Below are 24,440 nucleotides of genomic sequence, written 5' to 3' on the forward strand. Positions count from 1 at the left end.
CACTGCAACCTCCGCCTCCCGGGTTCACGCCATTCTCCTGCCTCAGCCTCCCGAGTAGCTGGGACCACAGGCGCCGGCCACCTCACCCGGCTAATTTTTTGTATTTTTAGTAGAGACGGGGTTTCACCGTGTTAGCCAGGATGGTCTCGATCTCCTGACCTCGTGATCCGCCCGTCTCGGCCTCCCAAAGTGCTGGGATTACAGGCTTGAGCCACCGCGCCCGGCCTCTGTCTCAAAAAAAAGAAAAAAAGATTAATTTTAGGGCCGGGCGCGGTGGTTCACGCCTGTAATCCCAGCACTCTGGGAGACCGAGATGGGAGGACACCTTGAGGCCAGGAATTTGAGACCAGCCTGGTTAAAATAGCAAGACCCCATCTCTCTTAAAAAAAAAAAAAAAGTAATTTAGAATATGCCTTTATTTTACTACAGATAAGGGAAAAGAACCAAAGAAGTGAACTACGTAATCCAATTCAAGGGTCCTTCCAGTCTTCACCGTTTTTTCAATTTTCCAAGGATACAACCATAACCCCAAATTTACAAGGACATGATCTCAAACCCAGCAGCTATGCTGAAGCCCACATCATATCACACACCCCCTCGCTTTAAGACAAACGACATATATATCTATACATACATACCCATCTTTCTTCTCTGGCTTTGGGGCAGCATTGGGACATCTTTTCCCATTCTTCGTCGATATATAACTACACTGCTTAAAGGGTGCATTCTTGTCTTCAAGGATATGCTTAATGCAAAACTCCTGCCCCTCCAGACGAGGCTGAGAGCATGGACGATGAGTGAATGCACAAGACAGAGGTTCCTGAGACCTGGGCACTGGAGTGATCCTCCCCCGATTGGTTGGCAGGACGTGAATCCGAATCCTGTTCATAACCAAAACCTGCGGGGTCAAAACAAAAATCAGAAAGCCTTTACCCTTCCCGAAAATTCCTGCTCCACCGTATCTGGACAGATCGCTCGGGCAGTTTCCAAAAGAGAGGCAGAAGTCGGCCCCGTAAGGTACGCTCCGTAACTGCCCGCCGCCCTCCCCAGGTCTCCAAAAGCATTTGTGGCTTTCCCTCTCTTTAGCGTGTCCCTCCTTGCCCGGCCCCACCCCGAACCCCACCACGCTGAATGTAGCTTCAGGACTCGCACAGCTGCAGCATGAAGGGAAGCGACAACGCCAGGCCCACGCGACGGCCACGCCGCCTCCCTGCACGCCGCCTTTGTCCCGGCCTGCCTCAGAGCACACGACTCGGCCCGGCCTCGGAAGTCCAAGCGAGCGCCATTTTGTCCTACTCTGGTCACCGGAGATCCTGGCTCCTGGAAGCCTGTAGGAAGGAGACTGACTCTGACACTGCTCTGAGGCGAAGTAGCAGCTATGAGTTGACAAAAAGGGCGAAATAGCAGCCCAACTACAAGAGCTTAGAGCAAGGAACACCGCCATCTTACCTCAGGCGCTGCGCTGCGCCGCGCCGCGCTCTGCCGAGCCGCTAGCCCTCCTCTGGTGGCGGCCGCGGCTCCTAGATTGGCCTCGCTCCTTCCCGGACTCCTGGCTACTGATTGGCTACCGCTCCTATGACGGGGTGTCGCCATTGGCCGAGGCCCACTAACCTATCGTGTCTGGAAGGGCGGAGCGCTAAGAAAATGCGCGGTTGGGGTGGCTACGACTGTCAGCAACTCCGCCCCGAGGAGTGTGAGCTTGGGAAGGGGGCGGAGAGCGGGCCGCGGGGCGGGTTGCCAGCTAGCGATATTTTTCCAACTTGCAGCGTAGCTCGTTTTCTGGCTACTTTTGGACCCTCAGTCTGTGGTCCTAGGCTGCTGTTCCCTCACCACTGTACACAGCTAGCATAAAATCAGACAAGCCGGGCGCGGTGGCTCACGCCTGTAATCCCAGCACTTTGAGAGGCTGAGGCGGGCGGATCACCGGAGGTCGGGAGCTCGAGACCAGCCTGACCAACATGGAGAAACCCCGTCTCTACTAAAAATACAAAATTAGCCGGGCGTGGTGGTGCATGCCTGTAATCCCAGCTACTCGGGAGGCTGAGGCAGGAGCGAAACTCCGTCTCGAAAAAAATAAAAAAAATTTTTAAAATCAGACATAGAGGCTGGAGGATCACTGTTTTTGTTTTTTGTTTTGTTTTTGAGATGGAGTTTCACTCTTTTTGCCTAGACTGGAGTGCAATGGCACAATCTCGGCTCACCGCAACCTCCGCCTCCCTGGTTCAAGCGATTCTCCTGCCTCAGCCTCCCTAGTAGCTGGGATTATAGGCATGTGCCACCACGCCCGGCTAATTTTGTATTTTTAGTAGAGACGGGGTTTCTCCATATTGGTCAGGCTGGTCTCGAACTCCCGACCTCAGGTGATCCGCCCGCCTCGGCCTCCCAAAGTGCTGGGACTACAGGCGTGAGCCACCGCGCCCGGCCAGGATCACTGTTTGCGCATAAAAAGTCTTTAGTTTTCTTTTGTGAACAGTTCAATACATGTACTGAACATTTGGTGTTGAGAACCCTGAGAAACATTTTTTGGGTGTTTACTGATTCTGGGAATTACATATATAAATTCATTGAATTTTTCAAAGCAACCCTAAGAGGTAGAGGTTAGTATTATGTCAATTTTACAGATAAGAGGACCGAGGAACAGAATGGGACATAGCTAGTAAATGGGAAAGGAAGACGAATTTGAACCCAACATCCTTCATCCCTTATTGCCTCTTATATAGTAAAGAGCATTAGACTGAGAATAAGGAAATATTTGTTCTAGTTTAGGGCTGCTTCTGATAACTGTGTACCCTGTCTTTAAAATTCCATGCTAAATAATGCAGGTATCATAACAACGACAGACACAATACCAATCATACCATCCTTTAAGGATTTTTAGTTTCAAAGCATCTTTCTGTTATCTCTACCACTTGTAGAAATGATTCCTCACTTTCTTCCCATAACCCTTCTAGACATTTTTTGCCTTCCAGCATCCCTTATCTGCTGTCAGTTTAAGAAAGATGTTTTATCCATGCCTAATAAGCAAGTGAGCATAAGTCACAGTAGAAGTGAGCATAGATTTTACAGCCCTCAAGAAAAACACTCAGGCTGAGCGTCATGGTTCACCCCTGTAATCCCAGCACTTCGAGAAGCTGAGATGGGAAGATCGCCTGAGCTCAGGAGTTCGATCTCAGCCTGGGCAATATGGGGAAGGAAAGAAGGAAGGAAGGGAGGGAGGAAGGATCTTAAAAAAAAAAAAAAAGCTTGAGAGTTGTGCTGTTTCCAGAGACCAGAGCAGCCCTAGAAGAAGACCTGAAATTCATTCATTCAACAAATATTTATTGAGCACCTAAGTGCCAGGAGAGAACAAGGAAGATAACCCTGCTCTCTTGGAGTGAACATTCTAGGATAGTTTGGGATTATGGATGCAATACAAACATAATATTAATAACAATGATTATATACATAAGCAAACAGACCAACCCTCAGGAGTACAAAAAAAGATGTTTTGTTACAAACACCCTATAATTAAAAAATAGCCAGAGGCAGTCATGTCGCAGAAAATTTGGGAATCCGAATCTGCAACCAAATGTAGTAATATCAAAAAGCAACATTAAAACTACTGTAGTGAACAATATGAAGAGACACAGGGATAGGGAAGAAACAAAGACTTTCTTTTAATGAATTTACTGAAGGTCTTAGTTGAAAAAAGAATCCTTCTTGTAAGTCCAAGACAGACAAAACATTACTATTTAGAACCACTTCCTTTTTTTTTTTTTTTTTCTTGTTTTTTTTTCTTGTGACAGAGTCTTGCTCTGTCACCCAGGCTGGGGTGCAGTCGCATAATCTCCGCTCACTGCAACCTCCGCCTCCCGGGTTCAAGTGATTCTTCTTTCTCAGCCTCCCTCGAGTAACTGGGACAACAGGTGTGCGCCACCATGCCCGGCTAATTTTTTTATATTTTTAGTGGAGACGGGGTTTCACCATATTGGCCAGGCTTGTCTCGAACTCCTGACCTCATGATCTGCCCACCTCGGGCTCCAAAAGTGCTGGGATTACAGGTGTGAGCCACCGTGCCCGGCCTAGAACCACTTCTAAGTGAAAGGAGGGAGTAGATATTAAAAGCTCAAGGTGTCAGCAAATTCTTTGTTCTGTTTAACAAAGTAGATGGCTTTTTTTCTTCTTCTTTTTGAGATGGAGTCTCCTCTGTCGCCCAGGCTGGAGGTAGATGGCTATTTTTAATTCACTGAACACTTTGTAGCTATTGAAGAGGTTAAAGTAGACCAGAAGCTATTTATAAATAGGGATTAGGAAACGAGTTTGGGGGGGCTAATCCTAGAGAAAAGTGAGAAAAAAAAAAAAATGAAAGCGGCTGGGCACGGTGGCTCACGCCTATAATCACAGCACTTTGAGAGTCCGAGGCAGGTGGATCACCTGAGGCCAAGAGTTCAAGACCAGCCTGGCCAACATGGTGAAACCCCATCTCTGCTAAAAGTACAAAACTAGCCAGGTGTGGTGGCCTGTGCCTTAATCCCAGCTACTTGGGAGGCTGAGCAGGAGAATCACTTGAACCCAGGAGGCAGAGGGTGCAGTGAGCCAAGATTGTGCCACTGCACTCCAGTCTAGGTGACAGAGCAAGACTGTCTCAAAAAAAAAAAAAAGTTATCAAAGACCTTCTCGTTGCTCATTCTAATGAAGTTTTCAGGCCTCATCTTATTAGACCACTTTGCAATATTTGACACACTTGGCCACTCCTCCTCCTTAGAACTCCATACTCTTTCTAGATCTCCATACTCTTCCTAGTTTCCCATCTACATCATAGTCACCCACTCTGTCTCTTGTTTCTCTCTTTTCCCCAATTCTAAACACTGAACATTTCTATTTTCTACTACTACTCCCTTACTTATCTCACTGTTTCATCCCATTCATAAGCTGGTATCTCCCAAATGTGTATATCCAGCCTGGACCCCTCCTTTGAACTTGACTCTCATCTGTCCAGTAGGCATCTCCACTTGGATGTCTAATTGGCATTTCAAATTTAATGTTAAAGCCAACCTCCCGCTACTCCTGTAGTCATCTCTACCTCAGTATATGACAACCCCAACCTTCCCGTTGGTCAGGACAAACACTGGGAGTTATCCTTGACTTCTTTCTCTTCTATCTAATAGAAAAATCCTATTAGCTCCATCTTCAAGATATATCACTTCTCGGCCGAGCGACGTGGCTCACACCTGTAATCCCAGTACTTTGGGAGGCTGAGGCGAGTGGATCACCTGAGGTCAGGAGCTCAAGATCAGCCTGGCCAACATGGTGAAACCCTGTGTCTACTAAAAATACAAAATTAGCTGGGTGTGGTGGTGCATGCCTGTAATCCCAGCTACTTGGGAGGCTGAGGCAGGAGAATCGCTTGAACCTGGGAGGCGGAGGTTGCAGTGAGCCGAGATCGCGCCATTCCATTCCAGCCTGGGCAACAAGAGCAAAACTCCATCTCAAAATCTCAAAGAAAAAAAAAAAGATATATCACTTCTCATTACCTTGGGTACTTCCAACCTGTCCAAGCCACCCTCATCTCTTAAATTGTTGTGAGAGCTCCTTGCCCTTGACTCCTATAATCTATTTTCAACACAGCAGCCCAAATAAACATTTTAAAACCTAAGTTGGATGTGACTTCTTCTCAAAACTTTCCAATAGTGTCTGTTCCATTCACTCAGTCTTCATACAAGGTCCTGTTGTATTTGGCTTTCTATTGCCTCTCTAACCTCATATCCTGCTACTCTCCCCTCTCCAATACCCCCTCCCCACTCATTCCTATACCAGCTACACTGGCTTCCTTGCTATTTTTCAAACATATCAGCATATTCTCACCTCAGAACCTTTGACGCCTCACATTTCCTGGAATGATCTTATCCTAGTTATACCCATGACTTGCTGTCACCTCCTTCAGGTCTTCTCTAAAGGTCATGAGGCTTCCTTCGGGTCATGAAGCCTTCCCTAGCCACCTTTTTTCCAATTCCAACAGCCCTACTTACCTACACACACACATGCACACACACATTCCTAGGTCCTATTTTCTGCTTTAGTCCCAAAGTGCTTATTATGGCCAGGTGCAGTGGCTCACACCTAAAATCCCAACAAGAGTGAAGGAGACCCAGGTGGGCAGATCACTTAAGCTCAGGAGTTCAAGACCAGCCTGGGCAACATTGGATGACCCCATCTCTAAAAAAAAAATAGCCAGGTGTGGTGGTGCACACCTGTAGTCTTAGTTACTCAGGAGGCTGAGATGGGAGGATCACTTGAGCCTAGGGAGATCAAGGATGCAGTGAGCCATTATCTTGCCACTGCACTCTGACCTGGGAGACAGTGAGACTGTTTCAAAAAGAAAAAAAAATTTTAAGTACTTATCACCACCTAACATACTGTTTTACTTATTTGTAAATTCTTTGAAGGCAGAATGTCTGCTTACTGCCATATTCCCATTAGTAAACAGTCCACAGCACTTAGTAGGAAGTTTTTTTTTTTTTTCTTTTTTTCCCAAGACTGGGTATAGATCTATAGCCCCACAGGAGTGCAATGGTGCAATCATGGCTCACTGCAGCCTTCAACTGCTGGGCTCAAACAATCCTCCCTCCTCAGCCTCCCTAGTAGCTGGGACTATACACTACTGTGCCTGGCTAATTTGTGTGTGCAGAGATGAGGTCTCACTTTGTTGCTCAGGTTGGTCTTGAACTCCTGGCCTCAAGCAATCCTCCCACCTCAGCCTCCCAAAGTGCTGGGAAGTAGGTAGTATTTTCTAAAGGAATGAATGAAAAGCAGGGGAGTGCTTCAAACCACACCAGAATTCCTGAACTGTTGGCATCTTCCTAAACTGTCAGCAACTTCTGCAAAGATTTCCGATTTCATAGTTTTTTCAGGAGAGGTATACATAGTTTGTAAAATTAGCTACTTTATTTTAAAAAATTGGAGAAGAAACGACTCAAGTGACTTTTCAGAAGTATCATTATTTATTTTTTTCCTTTTAAAGCTTTCAAACTATATCTATTACTAACTTTGTGTAGTAAGTATGGAGTACTTTAGCATAAAAGTTATTTTCAGTGTGTAATTTACAAGAGTTACCTTGTAAATGTGGTCTTATTATGTCTCAGGATGAGTATTCACTATCAATTTTTCCAGGCACTACCAAGAATGTTTTTTTCTTCAAAGTTTTTCTTCCAGATACAATGCTATGTCTTTACTAACATGTCAGGCTTTTCAAAGAACCACGTATACAATTATGAATCATGTTGATAATGCTTGCAAGATAAGCAGTACATGCGTACATGCTGCCATCATCTGTTAGTGCTGTAATTTTTACTCTTCCAGGTATTCATGTAACAATATAGAGTGAGGGCTTTTTTTCTTCCCTTTGACTACAACATACTTCATACTACTGGGTTTACTGATCAACAAATCTTGGGTCTTCCCAATGGACTCAATTCCCACAAGATCTTGCACAATAAGAAAACATACTAATATCAAAACTGAAACAAAATTGTAAACATATCAATAAAATTACAGTTATAGACTAAGGACTAGGCTGGGCGCGGTGGCTCACGCCTGTTATCCCAGCACTTTGGGAGGCCGAGGTGGGCAGATCACCTGAGGTCAAGAGTTCAAGACCAGCCTGGCCAACACAGTGAAATCCTGTCTCTACTAAAAATACAAAAATTAGCTGGGCGTAGTGGTGGGCGCCTGTAATTCCAGCAACTCAGGAGGCTGAGGCAGAAGAATCGCTTGAACTCGGGAAGCAGAGGTTGCAGTGAGCCAAGATCACACCACCGTACTCTCCAGCCTGGGCGACAGAGCTAGACTCCGTCTCAAAAACAAACAAACAAACAAATAAAAAGACTAAGGACTAATTTGAGGACAGTACACATAAACAATCAAATGAGTGTTTTACCATTAACATTTATTGAGGGGATGGATAAATACAGATTGAGAAACATACTTGACAGCAAGATATCAAACTGATAGCCAGACTATAAAATGTATACATCCTTTTTAAATTTTTTGAATTTTTTACAAACAGCCCTTACTATAATGGTCACTTACATCCTATCATTCACATAACAGCAGTAGATATCCCAGGGGTAGCATCCAGAGCTGAGGTGCCCCAAGGAAGACAGAGGCAATGGCAGAATAATATGCTGAGAAAGGACTCTTAAGAGCAATACAAAGAGAACAGACAAAAATCTCACCACAAAATTGTACCTGAGTGACATAGATTGGTAAAGTGTTTTACTTTTTTTTTTCTTTTTGCTCTTTGGTCTGACAAGAAAACAGTTTTAGGTGTGTGAAGTAGGGTGGGGAAAAAGGTCAGTTTCAAATTCAGTAACAAATGGTAACACTAAGTTAGGCTGCTGCATTCTTTTCTTTGGGTACTTAAGCCAGCCAGCACTTCCACTTTGTAACCAATTACATTATGATCAATCAACAACTAATCAGTTAGTTCCTCAGCTTCAGCTGAAGAGTTCCTGATTACCTGATGAAGGACATACTTGCTCTGGCTTCAATTAGCATGCTGTCAAGCATCCCTCTCCATGCTTAACATGGCAACACAAAACGCAAGAGTCCTCCTCTTTTTTTCATTAGCCATGAATACACACTCATAAAGGGGAAGAGTAGACACTGCTTTTAGTAAACGCCCTTTTTCTTTACCTCCCTTTTCCAATGCCAAGTTCATATGAAAAACTTTAGAAACATTAAAATGGAGAACTCTCCCACTCAAAAAATAAGTCTCATTCCAGACTACTCTTGATCAGGCAGGATTACTGTACTGTGCTTGTCTGAAACTCACATCCACGGAGGGATAAAAAGACAAAATAAAACCTGACAGTGTGATACAATATGAAAATCTCCTAAACCATCAGGAGCAAACACTCAGTTAAAAGCTGGGTGTTAACAAGCAGCAACTCAAGAAACTTGGGGAGGTATCAAAGTCACTGAAAGCTTACTGGAACCTCGGAGGGCTATTTCTCATCATTTGATGAGTTGCATAGACTGCTTAAATTCTCCCAAGACCAAAAGAATAAAATTTGTATTCCAACTTCAAGATGTTCTAGATTCTCTCTTTTCCTAGTATTAGTATCAAAATAACTCATAAACAAAAAAAAAAATTGTAAATATTAATCAGTTCCCAAAATAACGGAAACACAGATATGTTTAAAATCCAACCATACTGGGATAGACAGGGCCCCTCTACAATTGCCTTTACCTAGAAGCCATGTATGTGGAGCAGTATGCATTTCAATATGGAGAATTAAGTAGCAGAGGTTTAAGATAATTCAGCAGTGATGTCACCATGATTTTATTTCCATATCCTAATCCATTGCTGTTTGCAACTGGAGATTTAAAATTTTTCTGTCAACACTGGTAAAGCCAATAATACTGAACTATGTAATATACACTAAATCAAAACACTAAAATCATTTTTAAAAACGAAGAAGTTGAGGCTGTCTGATATGGACACACACTGATTCATGAATGGCAAGACTAGACTAACACCTAAGTATTTTCTAAACTCAAAAGCATAACTGATACTTCAGAAGACCAATTTGGATCGATGCTTCACTACAGTTCAGCTAACAGCAACACAGGTATCTGATTAAAAGCCTTAAGGACAATCCACAGGTATTTGTTTTTGCCAACACCAGTCTAGCAAAATTTTAGAAATGAGATTTACAGAAGCTGAGGCTCCAGGCCTACTTATCACCATCACTTATTTTTGACAGTCTAGGTTAAATGAAGAAACGAAAAGCCATGTTTACCAGACTTTGGATGTATAAATCTCATTTCTCACCCTTTGAAGGTACAAGGATAGGAAAGACACATAGAGCTCAGAAAACCACACAGCCCTTAAAAACCTTAAGTTTGTGGAATTTGGACAATACACATGCTAGTTGACAGGCACATCTGTTAACCCAAAAACAAAGCAGCAGCTTCATGCAGAGCCCACAAAGAGCTTCATGACATATGCATAGGTCTAAAAACAGACATTGTATGTATCTTAAGACAGTACCAGGAGGCATTAACACAGAAAGGTCTCTAAACTGACCTATGTCAGCAATGATCTACTAGTGCAAAGGCCAGACTACACAGCACAAAGCAACTCTTAGGCCCTAGTAAGCACTTTTTTCTAGTTCACTCCTGACAAAGTTCTAAGGAACTTTACTACAGTATGGCCATGGAGAACTGCTATGAGGCCAAATGATTATGTGCCTCTGTAGTAAAGGAGTGCATGTGATTAGAAAATATGTGACATTTGATGAGAGTAACTAAAAGCTGGAAAAGACATTTTTCAAAATCAAACCAGTGATCATCAATTCCACAAAGATACAGATGGAGACTAAACGGCACATTCCCTTTTGGAAACAGACTCCACCAAACAAAATCTAAATAAATAGAAGCCCTAAATGTACTAAACCACAACTATGTATCTACCAATTATCTAACACAACACAGAAAATATCAAGGGGAAAGAGGAAAACGTCACCTATAAAGTGAAGTGACACTCCAAGTCAAGAAGTATTAATGATTTACAGGTCCACAGAGAGCTCCTCATTTTATACCCAGCAATGGCAGGAACTCTAGACAGTTCAAATATGCAAGATGCAGGGTACTAACCCACCGCCAGTTAACGTTTATTCCTGCCTACAAATTCCTTTCTATATTAGGCCAGTACATCATCAATTCCAACAGCCACAATTTTCTTCCCAACCTGTTCCTGGCAAGTAGCAGCACAAGTACAACTCCTGTCTCCCTATGACTTCCAAATGAAAAATAATTCAACCCCTCCCTAAAAAATACTTGGCATGAAGGAAGCTGCAATCAAATCACAAAGACAAACTCAAATTGCACCATCCTTTCCAGAGCAAAAAAATGCAATGAAGATCAAAGAATATCCCATTAAAAGATCTCTGGCTAGGTAGTTTTTAGTACTTAGACAGCTAACTTAGAATTCTTTCTAGCCAAGATTTTCTGAAAGATTTCTTTATCAAAAATGTTCACTCCTAATATCTGGGATAATCAAGCCTCCATAACAACAGGACTCTTGACCTATTTTTATAAAGGACTCAGAAATCTTAAGAACCTCTATCAAGAATCTAAAGCTACCAAAGATGAACAATCTAAACATAATAGTATCCATTGGCTAGGCTTTGCTCATTTTCATGGCACCAGTACTGTTAAATTCACAAGCTCCAAACTCAAGTCATATAGGCTGCAAAAACTTGAGGATGCAGCTGTTTCCCTTCAGATATACAGATAAAAGCATGTCTTACATGTATAATGTAATTTTTAAAACAATGTTCTAAAACTTCCAAATCACAATTTCATTGTTTTTAGTATCCTCTAGCTTCTCCCATATGGTTTGGGCTTTCACAGGCAGGATATACATAGCACATTCCCCATCTCTTACAGACCTTAAGACTGCTCTCATTTGAACACTTTCCCAAAGCCTCACTTGAAAAAAAGACACACCCAATTCTGTAGGGCAGAAGCTGGCCTTGTTCACCAACCCTCCTTCCTCAACCCCATCTGTTTTGCACAAAAACAAAAAAGCGGGTAAAAAGGAAGTTCTCATAATGAAGTTAAAAGTCAGGGTATTGGCTGTACTTGCCCAAACTATAAATTAGAGGGCTACTACTTAATTATAACATAAAGAAAGGGAAAAAAAACATGTCAAATACATGCCTCTTCCTTTATGTTCTCAAGGCCAACCATGTTTTTCTCTAGTAGACTGTTGGAAAATGAAAATGGTAAGGAACAGGGAGGGAAAGATAAAACATGATTTTTAAACACACACACTTAAAAACACACATACCCACACTTACATACACACTTAAAAGTCTGAACACTTGGAGTGGCCTGAGCCTATTTCAGAACTCCTAGCCAAAAACCTACCCTCCCACCCACCCTCACACATTCCCACCCTCCAATCCCACCCACCAGGAGTCACTGCTATGTATCACATACACACAGCAAAATCCCTATCCCCTTCCCGATCATATAAAAAAACTAAACAGATAACTTACTTTCTTTAAATTATTTTTTTAAGTCTATTAAAAGATTTTGACGTTTAAATACTTCCTCTCTTCTGATATATTAAACACCAAAAGGATTCACAATTGTCTGATACAACAAACCCTCCATTTTTCGGTTCTGGCAAGAAGAGGGAAGATATCAACTCCAATCAACCTAATTAGATGGTGGAGAGGCCAAGAATTCAGAAAGTGTCCTTAATCCTTCACAGCTTCAACACCTAATACCAGTAAAAACTGTAAGAAAATAGTTAAATGCATGAGACAGCAGATATAATAGCCAACGCCTTCTACCACCCTCCTAACTATGTCTCAATATCAATTTATTCCCTAGTCCAAGAAGGATGACATATTTCATAAGTAATTTTCTTAGTTCAAAAAAAAAAAAGAAAAAGTATGTGGTTTTTTAAAGAAGTTTTTTTCTCCTCTTCTTTTTCTTTTTTCACTTAGGAAGAGGTGGAAGTGGTGGTGGAGGTTCTGAGGGCAGAGGTGGTGGTGGCCGGGGTTTGTCTGTATTGCCGGATCTTGAGGAGATTCCACCAGCCCGAGGATTCAGATATTCGCTGTAAGGACGAACAAATTCAAATGCAGTGGGCTGAGTGGGCTGAACACCCTGGGCACTGAGCAGGGAGTGAAGCATATTCACAGTATCTTGATAGTCTATGGTCTGGGTCGTGTTGTGACCATTGGCCCCAGTGGGCCCTTTATCCAGTTTCGAATGAGGGACTCGAGTTTTACAGCTGGGCTGTGAAAAGGAAAGCCCACTTGTGTCTGAGCTATGCCCAGGCATCTGAGCCATTGTAGGAAGTGAAGGGAAGGAGAAATTTAGGGAAGAGGATTTAGTACTCTTGGCAATCTTGGCTGGATGATCAAACACGGCCCCTCCAGTCTCTTCAGAGGGTCCCCTTTTACGAGTAGAACTGGAAGAGGAAAAAGAACTAGACAAGCTATAAGTTTTATGTGCTAAGTTGCTTGTCTGGCTACTATGTTTTGGATCACCTGGACGTTTGTTCCCAGTACCAACTGGAAGTTGGGAATGAGAGTGCTTGTGTGAGTGGTGATTATGATGATGATGATGATTAGATGGGTGAGTCTTGTGCTTTTCTTTGTACTCTCGGCTCTTTGTAACACTGTCCTCTATAGAATTGTGCTTATCAGCTGCAGCATGGACTTTTATGCGCATTTTTATCTCCTCTGGTTTTGAAGAGGCAGCTTTATCTCCACCTGCCACTGGGATTCTCATTTTGAAAGCTGTTTTGTCAGCCTTTTCCAGAAAAGGCCGCTCAGGGTTTTCTGAACCCTCTATGGGCATTTTTAGAATGACTGAAGAATGGCTATCATGATGAGAAAGGAGATTCTGGGCAGCATATGCATATTGTGACTTCACATTGGCTTCCATGTTCTCCAGTTGCCTCTTCTGGGCAGCCAACTCTTCTGCATGCTTTGCGCGGTATTCTTTCAGTGACACTTTAGCTGACGGCACACTCTTACTACTCTGCTTCTGGGAAATAAATGTATTTGAACCATCCTGTGGTAAGGAATGATCAACTCCTGTAAGTGCTAAATTCTCACTAGTCCGATGACCCTGAGTAGGTTCTAGTTTGAAAGAAGGTTGGGAGGACAGCCAACGCTTGCCCGGCAATATCTCCACACTGGTTAAGTTGCTGGATGACTCTTCAGAGACCGGGAGGGAAGGCACTGCACTTGTGGTAGAAGAGGTTGACATGCTCATTAAACCTGCAATGGTTGTGTCTGAAGAGCTCTGAGAAATCATATTGAGGATTGTCTGCTCTGAAGTCTTTTCATCTGTTCCTCGGTCATCTGCTTTTGTTTTCTTGGCAGCCTCGCATGCCTGGAATGAAGCAAATAGCATCTCTTAGGTAATTTACTAAATAAAAAAACATTGAGATGAGTAGATTGTACTTGCAGCAACACTGGAAGTTCTGGATAGGCCACAGGCAGGAGGCTATCCTAACATGAAATCCAATAAATATTACCATCAAGAGAAGATTTTAAAACCTTCAATTAAGAATCACAGCAATCTATCCACATGTTACAAAGTAATAACAACAAAGAATCTATGCTTATCTAAAATTCATACATGAACATCCATGCCTTCTGCTTATGATTATAGTTAGTCCATAGCTGAGTTCTAGAAATTTTGGTGAGGTTTTACGCTAAAGTAAAAGACGACTATGTGCTCTCAAGCCTACTTCTTTTTTGTTGTTGCTGTTGTTTTTTGTTTGTTTGTTTGTTTGAGACAGAGTCTCACTCTGTCACCAAGGCTGGAGTGCAGTGGCACAATCTCGGTTCACTGCAACCTCAACGTCCTGAGTTCAAGCGATTCTCCTGTCTCAGCCTCCTGAGTAGCTGGAACTACAGGCATGCATCACCATGCCTGGCTAATTTTTGTATTTTTAATAGAGACGAGGTTTCACCATGCTGGCCAGGCTGGTCTCGAACTCCTGACCTCAGCTGATCCGCCAGCCTTGGCCTACCAAAGTGCTAGGACTATAGGTGTGAGCAACCATGTCCGGCCTCTCAAGCCTACTTCTAATCTCAGGCTTCTAAGAGGCAAACTCACTCTCTGCCACTCACTCAACTCAGGAGAATGAAATTAACTTTATCTGTCTGGATTTATGAGAAAATAATGGAAACATCTGAAAACAAGCTTTATATCTGAACAAAAAAAGGAATGATTTCATTATTCCTAAGACTTTGACAAATATTTGAAATACAACTTTAGACTACAACCTATATAAAAACAAAATTCTAAAATCCATTTTATAAGTAGGTAATGTCAAAGACAAAATTATGATACCAGCTCTACCCTTGTAATTCTCTATCTTGCCTCTACCAGAAGCCAATACTCAGAGAAGCCATGTTTTTTCCCTACCAGTTTCCACACAGAAAATACTCAACCAGTGTTACTGCCCAAATGATCATATCACAAGAGTTACACAATGAAAAGCAAATCCTGCTATCCCAGAGACACTGACTTCTACAACAGTATCCAAGGTATGAAGTGGAAGTCATGATGATTACTGTGTACCTATAAAAAGGGAAATTCCAAACCTAAGGTACATATTCAATACTGGTATATTCACTGTTGCAGTCAAAAGAAATTGATTTTGTCCACAAGCTGACAGTAATATTCTTACCCTCCAATTCCAAATGCGTTTGAGCCTGTTGGGAGTTTTCTCCAAAATCTGTAGAAACTCATGTGTCAGTTCTACAAATAAAACAGAACATTCAAGAAAGACTGAGAGAAACAGAAGTAATGAAACAAGAATAACCTCAACTACTAACTAACTATTTTCATCTGAATCAAGTCACCTTTGGCCAGCTATGTGACAGATCAACAGCAAGTGCTTTTCTTTTTTTTTTTTTTTTTTGAGGCGGAGTCTCGTCCCCCAGGCTGGAGTGCAGTGGCCGGATCTCAGCTGACTGCAAGCTCTGCCTCCCGGGTTTACGCCATTCTCCTGCCTCAGCCTCCCGAGTAGCTGGGACTACAGGCGCCCGCCACCTCGCCCAGCTAGTTTTTGTATTTTTAGTAGAGACGAGGTTTCACCGTGTTAGCCAGGATGGTCTCGATCTCCTGACCTCGTGATCCGCCCGTCTCGGCCTCCCAAAGTGCTGGGATTACAGGCTTGAGCCACCGCACCCGGCCAGCAAGTGCTTTTCAAGGTCCCTTACTCTAAAACTTACCATCTAAAAGTTCCAAGGTCACAGTGGCGTCAACATACTCCCACCAGTGCTTCCCGTCAGTTGAGACTGGGATCTCCCAATTGGACCACTTGCAAGCCAGATGAATGCAGACACAGGCCACCACAGGAGGTGTGTACTGCAGGCTAAATGTGGTCAAATGCAGGCTGACATCAGAGGGAAGAAAACAGAGAGTGTCATGAGCTCTCAATTCTCAACCCAAAGCTAAAACTCTCCATTATTTAAAAAAAAAAAAAAAAAGGCTTAAAAATACACAGGAGAGTAAGAAGGGTAAGAAATATGCAATGCTCTGATCTAGCACTCAATATAATTTCCTATTAACCCACCTGTTCAGGTAACAACATTTTTCACGTCTTGAATACACATCACTTAATCTACACATTGACCAGAGCCAAAAAAAATGAAAAAAGTAAAAAGGCTGGGAATTCAAGTTCTTTAAAACATTGACTTCTGGGCCAGTATTCAAGCCTAGAGGTCAATATTTATTACCTATTATTCTGAGACTAAGCTCAGATCCTAAGGAAAATTGTAAGCTTTTTGGTCTGTGTAATCCATAAATCAAATACTTAAGAAAATATCTGGCCGGGCGCGGTAGCTCAAGCCTGTAATCCCAGCACTTTGGGAGGCTGAGACGGGCGGATCACGAGGTCAGGAGATCGAGACCATCCTGGCTAACACGGTGAAACCCCGTCTCTACTAAAAATACAAAAAACTAGCCAGGCGAGGTGATAGGCGCCTGTAGTCCCAGCTACTCGGGAGGCTGAGGCAGGAGAATGGCGTAAACCTGGGAGGCGGAGCTTGCAGTGAGCTGAGATCCGGCCACTGCATTCCAGCCCAGGCGACAGAGCAAGACTCCGTCTCAAAAAAAAAAACCCAAAACAACAACAACAACAAAAAAGAAAATATCTTAAAAATAATTTGTTTCTCACCAATCATAGTTCTGGTCTATTTAAAATAATGAATAGACAACTACTCTCTCAAGTATAAATACGTTGGTTTATTTCAAAACTTTCTCATAACAGGCTATAAAAATGAACTTCTTAGCTCTGACAGTTATTAGGGATATCTTTGGTTTCCATTAACTAACAATGTTGGGCAAGTCATCTGGTAATACAAGTTGTGTACTAATCAGTTACTTTTTTTTAGACAGAGTCTCTCTGTCACCCAGGCTGCAGTGCAGTGGGGCAATCTCAGCTCACAGCAACCTCTGCCTCCTGGGTTCAAGCAATTCTAGTGCCTCAGCCTCCCAAGTAGCTGGTACTACATGCATGTGCCACCACGCCCTGCTAATTTTCGTATTTTTTAGTAAAGATGTGGTTTCACCATGTTGGCAAGGCTGGTCTCGAACTCCTAGACTCAAGTGATCCACCAGCTTTGGCCTCCCAATGTGCTGGGATTACAGGTGTGAGCCACTGCGCCCACAGTCTCATTTACTTTTCTTTAAAAGGGAAGAAGGAAAAGGACTGAAACGCTTTATATCCATAAGTGCCCGTAAATTGACAGAGGGGGAAGAAAAAGGAATATTTTAAAATATAATTATTGGCCAGGTGCAGTGGCTTACCCCTGTAATCCCAGCACTCTGGAAAGTCAAGGCAGGCAGGAACACTTGAGGCCAGGAGTTTGAAACCAGCCTAGCCAACATAGCGAAACCCCATCTCTACTAAAAATACAAAAAAATTAGCCAGGCATGGTGGTGCCAGCCTGTAATTCCAGCTTACTCAAGAGGCTGAGGTCGGAGAATCACTTGAACCCGGGAGACAGAGGTTGCAGTGAACCAAGATCACACCACTGCAGTCCAGCCTGGCACACAGAGTAAGACTCTGTCTTTAAAAAAAAAAAATATGGCTGGGCGCGGTGGCTCAAGCCTGTAATCCCAGCACTTTGGGAGGCTGAGACGGGCGGATCACGAGGTCAGGAGATCGAGACCATATATATATAGAGGCTGGGTGCAGTGGCTCACGCCTGTAATCCCAGCACTTTGGGAGGCTGAGGCGGGCAGATCACAAGGTCAGGAAATCAAGACCATCCTGGCTAACACGGTAAAACCCCGTCTCTACTAAAAACACAAAAATTAGCCGGGCATGGTGGTGGGTGCCTGTAGTCCCAGCTACTCGGGAGACTGAGGCAGGAGAATGTCGTGAACCTGGGAGGTGGAGCTTGCAGTGAGCTGAGATCCCGGCACTGCACTCCGGCCTGAGGAAGACTCCGTCTCAAAAAAAAAAAAACAAACAAACAAACAAACAAAATATATATATATATATAAAAATTATTACTATTATTGCAGAATCCTCCAAATTAGATTTTCAGTCACTATCATGCAGAATTGAGTAGGTTATCAAAAAAGCAGTACTAATTACATAACCTTAGAAAATTAAAAAGTAACATGGAAATTTAAAGTACAACATGAAAACTGTGCAGAAAAATCAATATTCACCAGAGAATTGTCTACAGCACACTGTATCAAACCCAAGTAAAATCCTATACCAAAAAGAGAAGAGAAAAAAAATTAAAATATAAACCTGTTGGTTGCCATGAAGTAAGAAGTCTGTGCTAAGTCCTTGCTTGCTAAAGAAAAAAAAAAGTCAGGGGTGGGGGAGGAAAAAACTTATTAGTTCCATTCATTCTCAACAAATATTTAGTAAGCATTTAGTATTTGCAAGGTACTGTGAATATAATGGCAAATGAGACAGCAGACATGGTCCCTGTAAACCTGATGTTTACATTCTGCCAAAGTAGACAGATCAATTATTTTTTATTTTAACATTAATAATTATGCTGCTTCCAGATCTAGGTACTCAAGCTTTATTCTGCACACCACATACCTGAGGTACGTGTTTAAAATGCAATTCTTGGGCATGCTCCCTAAAATTTCATTAAATGTTTGGAGAAGGGTGCAAGCATTTTTTTAACAAGTAACCCAGAGATTCTGATGTAAGGATTCACTGAGAAACACTAAACTACAGGATGAACTAAGATGATCTAGAAAGAAGACCAGAATCTAGAAGACTTTGACATATTTCAGAAAAGTGACTTTTGCTGTTAAGAAAGTTTTTAATTAAGGCCAGGCGCAGTGGCTCACACCTGGAATCCCAGCACTTTGAGAGGCCGAGGCGGGTGGATCACCTGAGGTTGGGAGTTCACGACCAGCCTGACCAACATGGAGAAACCTCGTCTCTACTAAAAATACAAAATTAGCCGGGTGCGGTGGCACATGCCTGTAATCCCAGTTACTCGGGAGGCTGAGGCAGGAGAATCGCTTGAACCCGGGAGGCAGAGGTTGAGGTGAGCCGAGATTGTCCCACTGCACTCCAGCATGGGCAACAAGAGCAAAACTCCGTCTCAAAAAAAAAAAGTTTTTAATTAAGTAGCCTGTGATTTAATCCTCAAATCATCAAATAATGTAATATATTACAATGAAAAAATTTAACTTCTTCCAAAACAAACCATTCTGGGTGACAAAGCAAATTTTTATCTTCCTTAGGACACAGTCTTCTCAATATTAACATCCATCCATCTCTAATCTTATCCCTGTTCAATATAACATTTTAATACTTTCAAATATAAAGAACTCGGGAAAATTTGGGGATTTTCACATGAAACACATATTAGTAAAATGTAAAATAGACCGATTATCACTTTGGCCTACAAAATCATAAAAGGACTTAAAGGCACAATAGTGTTCAGATATTCTTGATACTACTTAAACTAAGTAAGAGAGTTTCTTTCAATTATACCTAATATTGTTAAATCAGAATTAAAAAGAAAAGTTCTCCAAGGGATTGTAAATCATGGAAAGTCCAAATAAATTCTATATGATCCTCTAGGGGGCCTTTAATCAACCCCAGAATTAAAATAAGATCACCCACTCCTCACGACTTTCTTAAAATTGCTGTTAAATAACTCTTCAAAACCTGCCCAACTTTGACAAACATTCTCAAGAGGTTAGCTCTCTTTAACTAGAGATCATCTAAAAACATTACTTGTAAGAACCCAACAGAAAAACAACAAGTCAGAACAACTCATTGTGATTTAAGCCAAGTAGGCCTTTAAATTTGGCCAAAGCAGAACTGTTATGTATTGTCTGCCACAAACCACAACCTCTAAATGAGAAAACAATTTGAGATAGTCTTCATAAGTTGGGATTCCTTACCTCGAACAAGTTGAGTGCACTTTACTACATGAGTATGTGGGTGATCAATTGTTAGTTCAAAGCCTTAAAAGAAAAAGTAATTGGTTAAAAAACTATTAAGAAGTTTACATTTTACAAATTATTCTACAAGGATAACTGATTGTGAATTATACCTTACTGGTTTCCACATTAAAATATTAATAGAAATTTATTCCATTGTCCCATGAAATATAATTTGAAGGTATTTTAAGAAAAAAGTTAACTAGAATTAACTTGAGAAATAAACTTTGAAGAACTCATCATGTATATATATGTGCAAAAAAAACTGTACCTACACCAATAACTTTGACATACAACTCATGAACCTTACCCTACCTAAGAGAAAAATGATAGCCCAAAAGAACAAGGAAAAACAAAATCTGTATTTTCATATTTTCTAAACTTTTAAAAGCAGCCTATGTGATGAAAATAACAGATAATAACACAGTATCATCAGAGTTGCCCATGCAACCACTAAAGCTTAAGTTCCCCCACTTTCACTCTGATGTTCTAAACACTAGTTACCATTTTAAAAACAAATGCTGTTACAGCCCATAACAATCCATGGAAGGAAAAACATCCTTTAGATAGTTTTTATAATTGTTGAGGGTAAAAGTCACCAAAACTCAAAAAGCAAATAATGAACCCTAGAATGAAAAAAATAATACCCCACTGACTGCTGTTTCAAAGGTCAGCTGTATTACCTGCATTCACTCTATGGAACAGGCCAAGGTTAAACTCAGGTCTACAACCTCTATAATCTGGAAACAGAGGGACACTACGAAAACTTTCCCAAGAAATATTCTTCCTATTGAGCAAATATTTAAAATCAAATCATTTTATTGCATAATTTAAAAAAATGTTTCAAAGGAAGATAAGCTTACCTAAAGTCTGCAAAATTATGCTTTCTAAAATGACCAGATCTTGAACTTGTTGCAAATAAGCCTAAAAGTGAGAAGACAGAAATTATCCCCTACAAAGGCACAATACATAAAGTATAAACAATTCTAACAATCCCTTCCAGGGAAACCAAAACAATAAAAGACATGGGTAGAGTTAGGAGGTAGTGTTAAGAACTGAAGTACAATCTTTTATTTATTTATTTATTTTTTGAGACAGTCTCCCTTTGTCACCCAGGCTAGAGTGCAGAGGCGTGATCTTGGCTCACTGCAACCTCCACCTCCCTGGGTCAAGCAATTCCCCTGCCTCAGCCTCCCAAGTAGCTGGGATTCCAGGAGCACACCACCACGCCCAGCTAATTTTTTTGTGAAACACAATTTTTATCCCTTATGCCCATTCAGTACAGATTTTCTTTAAAAAATAAATAAGTAAGTAGTATGCTGAGAGATGACACTTTAGATACGGCTACAGAAAAAGGACCATATATTTGGTTTATTTTCAGGCTAATATTTAAGGTTTTATGGTTTCTGTGATTTAGACATAAGAAAATTTAAAATATGTATTTTTTTCCTTTTCTTTTCTTTTCTTTTTTTTTTTTTTTTTGGAGTTGGAGTTTTGCTCTTGTTGCCCAGGCTGGAGTGCAATGGGACAATCTTGGCTCACCGCAACCTCCGCCTCCCGGGTTCAAGCAATTCTCCTGCCTCAGCCTCCCAAGTAGCTGGGATTACAGGCATGCATCACCACGCCCGGCTAATTTTGTATCTTTAGTAGAGACAGGGTTTCTCCATGTTGGTCAGGCTGGTCTCAAACTCCCAACCTCAGGTGATCCGCCCACCTTGGCCTCCCAAAGTGCTGGGATTACAGGCGTGAGCCACTGCACCCAGCCTTTTTTTTGAGAGGAAGTCTCACTCTGCCGCTCAGGGTGGAGTGCAGTGGCACGACCTCGGCTCACTGCAAATTCTGCCTCCCAGGTTCAAGCAATTCTCCTGCCTCAGTCTCCCGAGTAGGTGGGATTACAGGCGCCTACCACCACACCCGGCTAATTTTTGTATACTTAGTAGAGATGGGGTTTCACCATATTGGCAAAGCTGGTCTTGAACCCCTGACCTCAGGTGATCCGCCCGCCTCAGCCTTCCAAAGTGCTAGGATTACAGGCGTGAGCCACCGCACCTGGCCATGAAGTATATATTTTTCAACATCACCAAAATACATTTGCAGAACCTTCCTACAATACTGTAAGCATTTAATTGATATCAAACATTTGACTCCTATTAGACCTTCCCCTTTGGGTCCATGCTAGGTTTCTAAAAAGTAGCAGAAGAGTTCAAAGGAAAAGGTAATAAGAAAATTCGCTCAGATTTCTGCCAGACAAAGCTACAGCCACTAGCCCCATGTAGCCATTCATCACTTGAAATGTAGCTAGTCTAAACTGAAACGTGCTATAACCATAAAATAAACTGGATTTTTTAGACAGTTAAAAAATAAAGAATGGGCCAGGTGCGGTGGCTCATGCCTCTAATCCCAGAACTTAGGGAGGCTGAAGCGGCTATATCATGAGGTTAGGAGTTCAAGACCAGCCTGGCCAATATGGTGAAACCCTGTCTCTACTAAAAATAAAAATAAAATAAAATAAACTGGCTGGGCATGATGGTGGGTGTGAACCTTGGCCTGTTTCATAGAGTGAATGCAGGTAGTAGTCCCAGCTATTCAGGAGGCTGAGGCAGAGAATTGCTTGAACCCGGGAGGTAGAGGTTGCAGTGAGCTGAGATCGTGCCACTGCACTCCAGCCTGGGCGACAGAGCGAGACTCCATCTCAAAAAAAGAAAAAATAAAAAATGTAGCGAGGCATGGTTGCTCACATCTGGAATTCTAACACTTAGGGAGGCCAGTGTGGGAGGATTCTTTGAATGTCAAGAGTTCAAGATCAGCCCGGGAAACATGGTAAGACCTCCATCTCTACAAAAAAATAAAAATTAGATGGGAGTGGTCGCATGCAGCTATAGTCCTAGCTACTGGAAGGCTGAGGTGAAATGATCACCTGAGCCCAGGTGTATGAGGCTGCAGGAGGCTATAATCTTGCCACTGCACTCTATCCTGGGCAACAAAATGAGATTCTGTCTCAAAAAAAAAACAGAGCTGGCTGGATGCAGTGGCTCAAGCCTATAATCCCAGCACTTTGGGAGGCCGAGGCAGGTGGATCACCTCAGGTCGGGAGTTCAAGACCAGCCTGATCAACATGGAGAGACCCCTTCTCAACTAAAAATACAAAAAATTAGCCAGGCGTTGTGGCGCATGCCTGTAATCCCAGCTATTTGGGAGGCTGAGGCACGCGAATCGCTTGAACCCGGGAGGGGGAGGTTGCGGTAAGCCAAAATTGTGCCGCTGCACTCCAGCCTAGGCAACAAGAGAGAAACTCCGTCTAAAAAATTTTAAAAAGTAGAGCTGGGCAGGGTGGCTCATGCCTATAATCCCAGCCTTTGGGAGGACAAGGTTGGCAGATCACCAGGAGATCAAGAGCAGTCTGGGCAACATAGCGAGACCCTGTCTCTATCTAAAATACAAAAATTAGGCCAGGTGCGGTGGCTCACACCTGTAATCCCAGCACTTTGGGAGGCCAAGGTGGGCAGATCACAAGGTCCCAGGAGTTCAAGACCAGCTTGACCAACATGGTGAAACCCCGCCTCTACTAAAAATACAAAAAAAATTAGCCGAGCATGGTGGTGCATGCCTGTAGTCCCAGCTAACTCAGGAGACTGAGGCAGGAGAATCACTTGAACCCAGAAGGTGGAGGTTGCAGTGAGCCAAGATTGCGCCACTGCACTCCAGCATGGGTGACAAAGCAAGACTCCATCTTAAAAAAAAAAAAAAAAAAAAAATTAGCTGGGCATGGTGGTGCACACCTATAGTCCTAACTACTTTGGGAGCTGAGGCACGAGTATCACTTGAACCTGGGAGGCCGAGGTTGCCATAAGCCGAGATCACACCACTGCATTCCAGCCTGCACAACAGAACAAGTCTCTCAAAAAAAAAAAAAAGTAAAATAACCCATTAATAACTTTTTAACATTGATTATATGCTAAAATGCCCATGTATTACACATATTGGGTTAAATATATGTATTTATGTTAAATATCTACTGCATTATACATTTATACATTAAATATATATTATATATATAGTTTTCTTTTTTAAAAACTAGGATTTTAATGAAATTTAATGAAAAGTTAAAATTTTTAAATTAAATATGTGGCTCCCACTGTATTTCTATTGGACAGTACACTGGTCTAGAGCTCTAAGAAAATGAGACCTGGGTCAGTAGTTAAAAGACCTAAATTACAGTTAGCTTTCTCTTAGGGAAATAGGAACCCAGGATAGCCATGGTAATATCATTTTAAAAATCACCTTCATCTTACAACTACCAAGGCACATTCCTTGCAAGTCATGACCCATGGTCATAAGACATTTGCAGCTAAGGAAGTAGTTTAATAATGCCTACAAGAACAAACTCCTACAACAACAAAATGTCCAGGTATCTTGAAAGCACAAAATATATGCTTTTTAAATATAGTTATGCTTTGATGTGCTTACACACT

At 42.1% G+C, this 24,440-nt stretch overlaps 2 protein-coding genes across 6 annotated transcripts in view; both read right to left on the minus strand.

Annotated features, from left to right (window-relative positions):
• The window catches only part of KANSL2 (KAT8 regulatory NSL complex subunit 2), a 29,213-nt gene extending 27,636 nt beyond the window's left edge, over window positions 1–1,577 (minus strand). For 2 of the 4 annotated variants that reach the window (XM_023211257.1, XM_023211254.2), the window contains exons 1-2: window positions 1,450–1,548; window positions 639–898 (exon numbers count right to left, since the gene is read on the minus strand). In XM_023211257.1, coding sequence (XP_023067025.1) covers window positions 639–889 — 251 coding nt within the window. In that variant the 5' untranslated portion in view covers window positions 890–898; window positions 1,450–1,548. Of the gene's footprint in view, window positions 1–638; window positions 899–1,123; window positions 1,329–1,449 lie in introns of all 4 variants that reach the window. The other 2 variants (XM_023211256.2, XM_023211255.2) reach the window with 2 other exon arrangements.
• Window positions 1,578–7,903: 6,326 nt separating this feature from the next.
• Window positions 7,904–24,440, minus strand: part of CCNT1 (cyclin T1) — a 34,507-nt gene continuing 17,970 nt past the window's right edge. The window contains exons 4-9 of one of the 2 annotated variants that reach the window (XM_023211253.3): window positions 20,832–20,892; window positions 19,930–19,992; window positions 18,299–18,344; window positions 15,762–15,925; window positions 15,215–15,285; window positions 7,904–13,905 (exon numbers count right to left, since the gene is read on the minus strand). In XM_023211253.3, coding sequence (XP_023067021.2) covers window positions 12,496–13,905; window positions 15,215–15,285; window positions 15,762–15,925; window positions 18,299–18,344; window positions 19,930–19,992; window positions 20,832–20,892 — 1,815 coding nt within the window. In that variant the 3' untranslated portion in view covers window positions 7,904–12,495. The remainder of the gene's footprint in view (window positions 13,906–15,214; window positions 15,286–15,761; window positions 15,926–18,298; window positions 18,345–19,929; window positions 19,993–20,831; window positions 20,893–24,440) is intronic. The other variant, XR_002731423.2, reaches the window with a different exon arrangement.

The sequence above is a fragment of the Piliocolobus tephrosceles genome, chromosome 10 (assembly GCF_002776525.5).
Source record: "Piliocolobus tephrosceles isolate RC106 chromosome 10, ASM277652v3, whole genome shotgun sequence".
Classification (NCBI taxonomy): Eukaryota; Metazoa; Chordata; class Mammalia; order Primates; family Cercopithecidae; genus Piliocolobus; species Piliocolobus tephrosceles.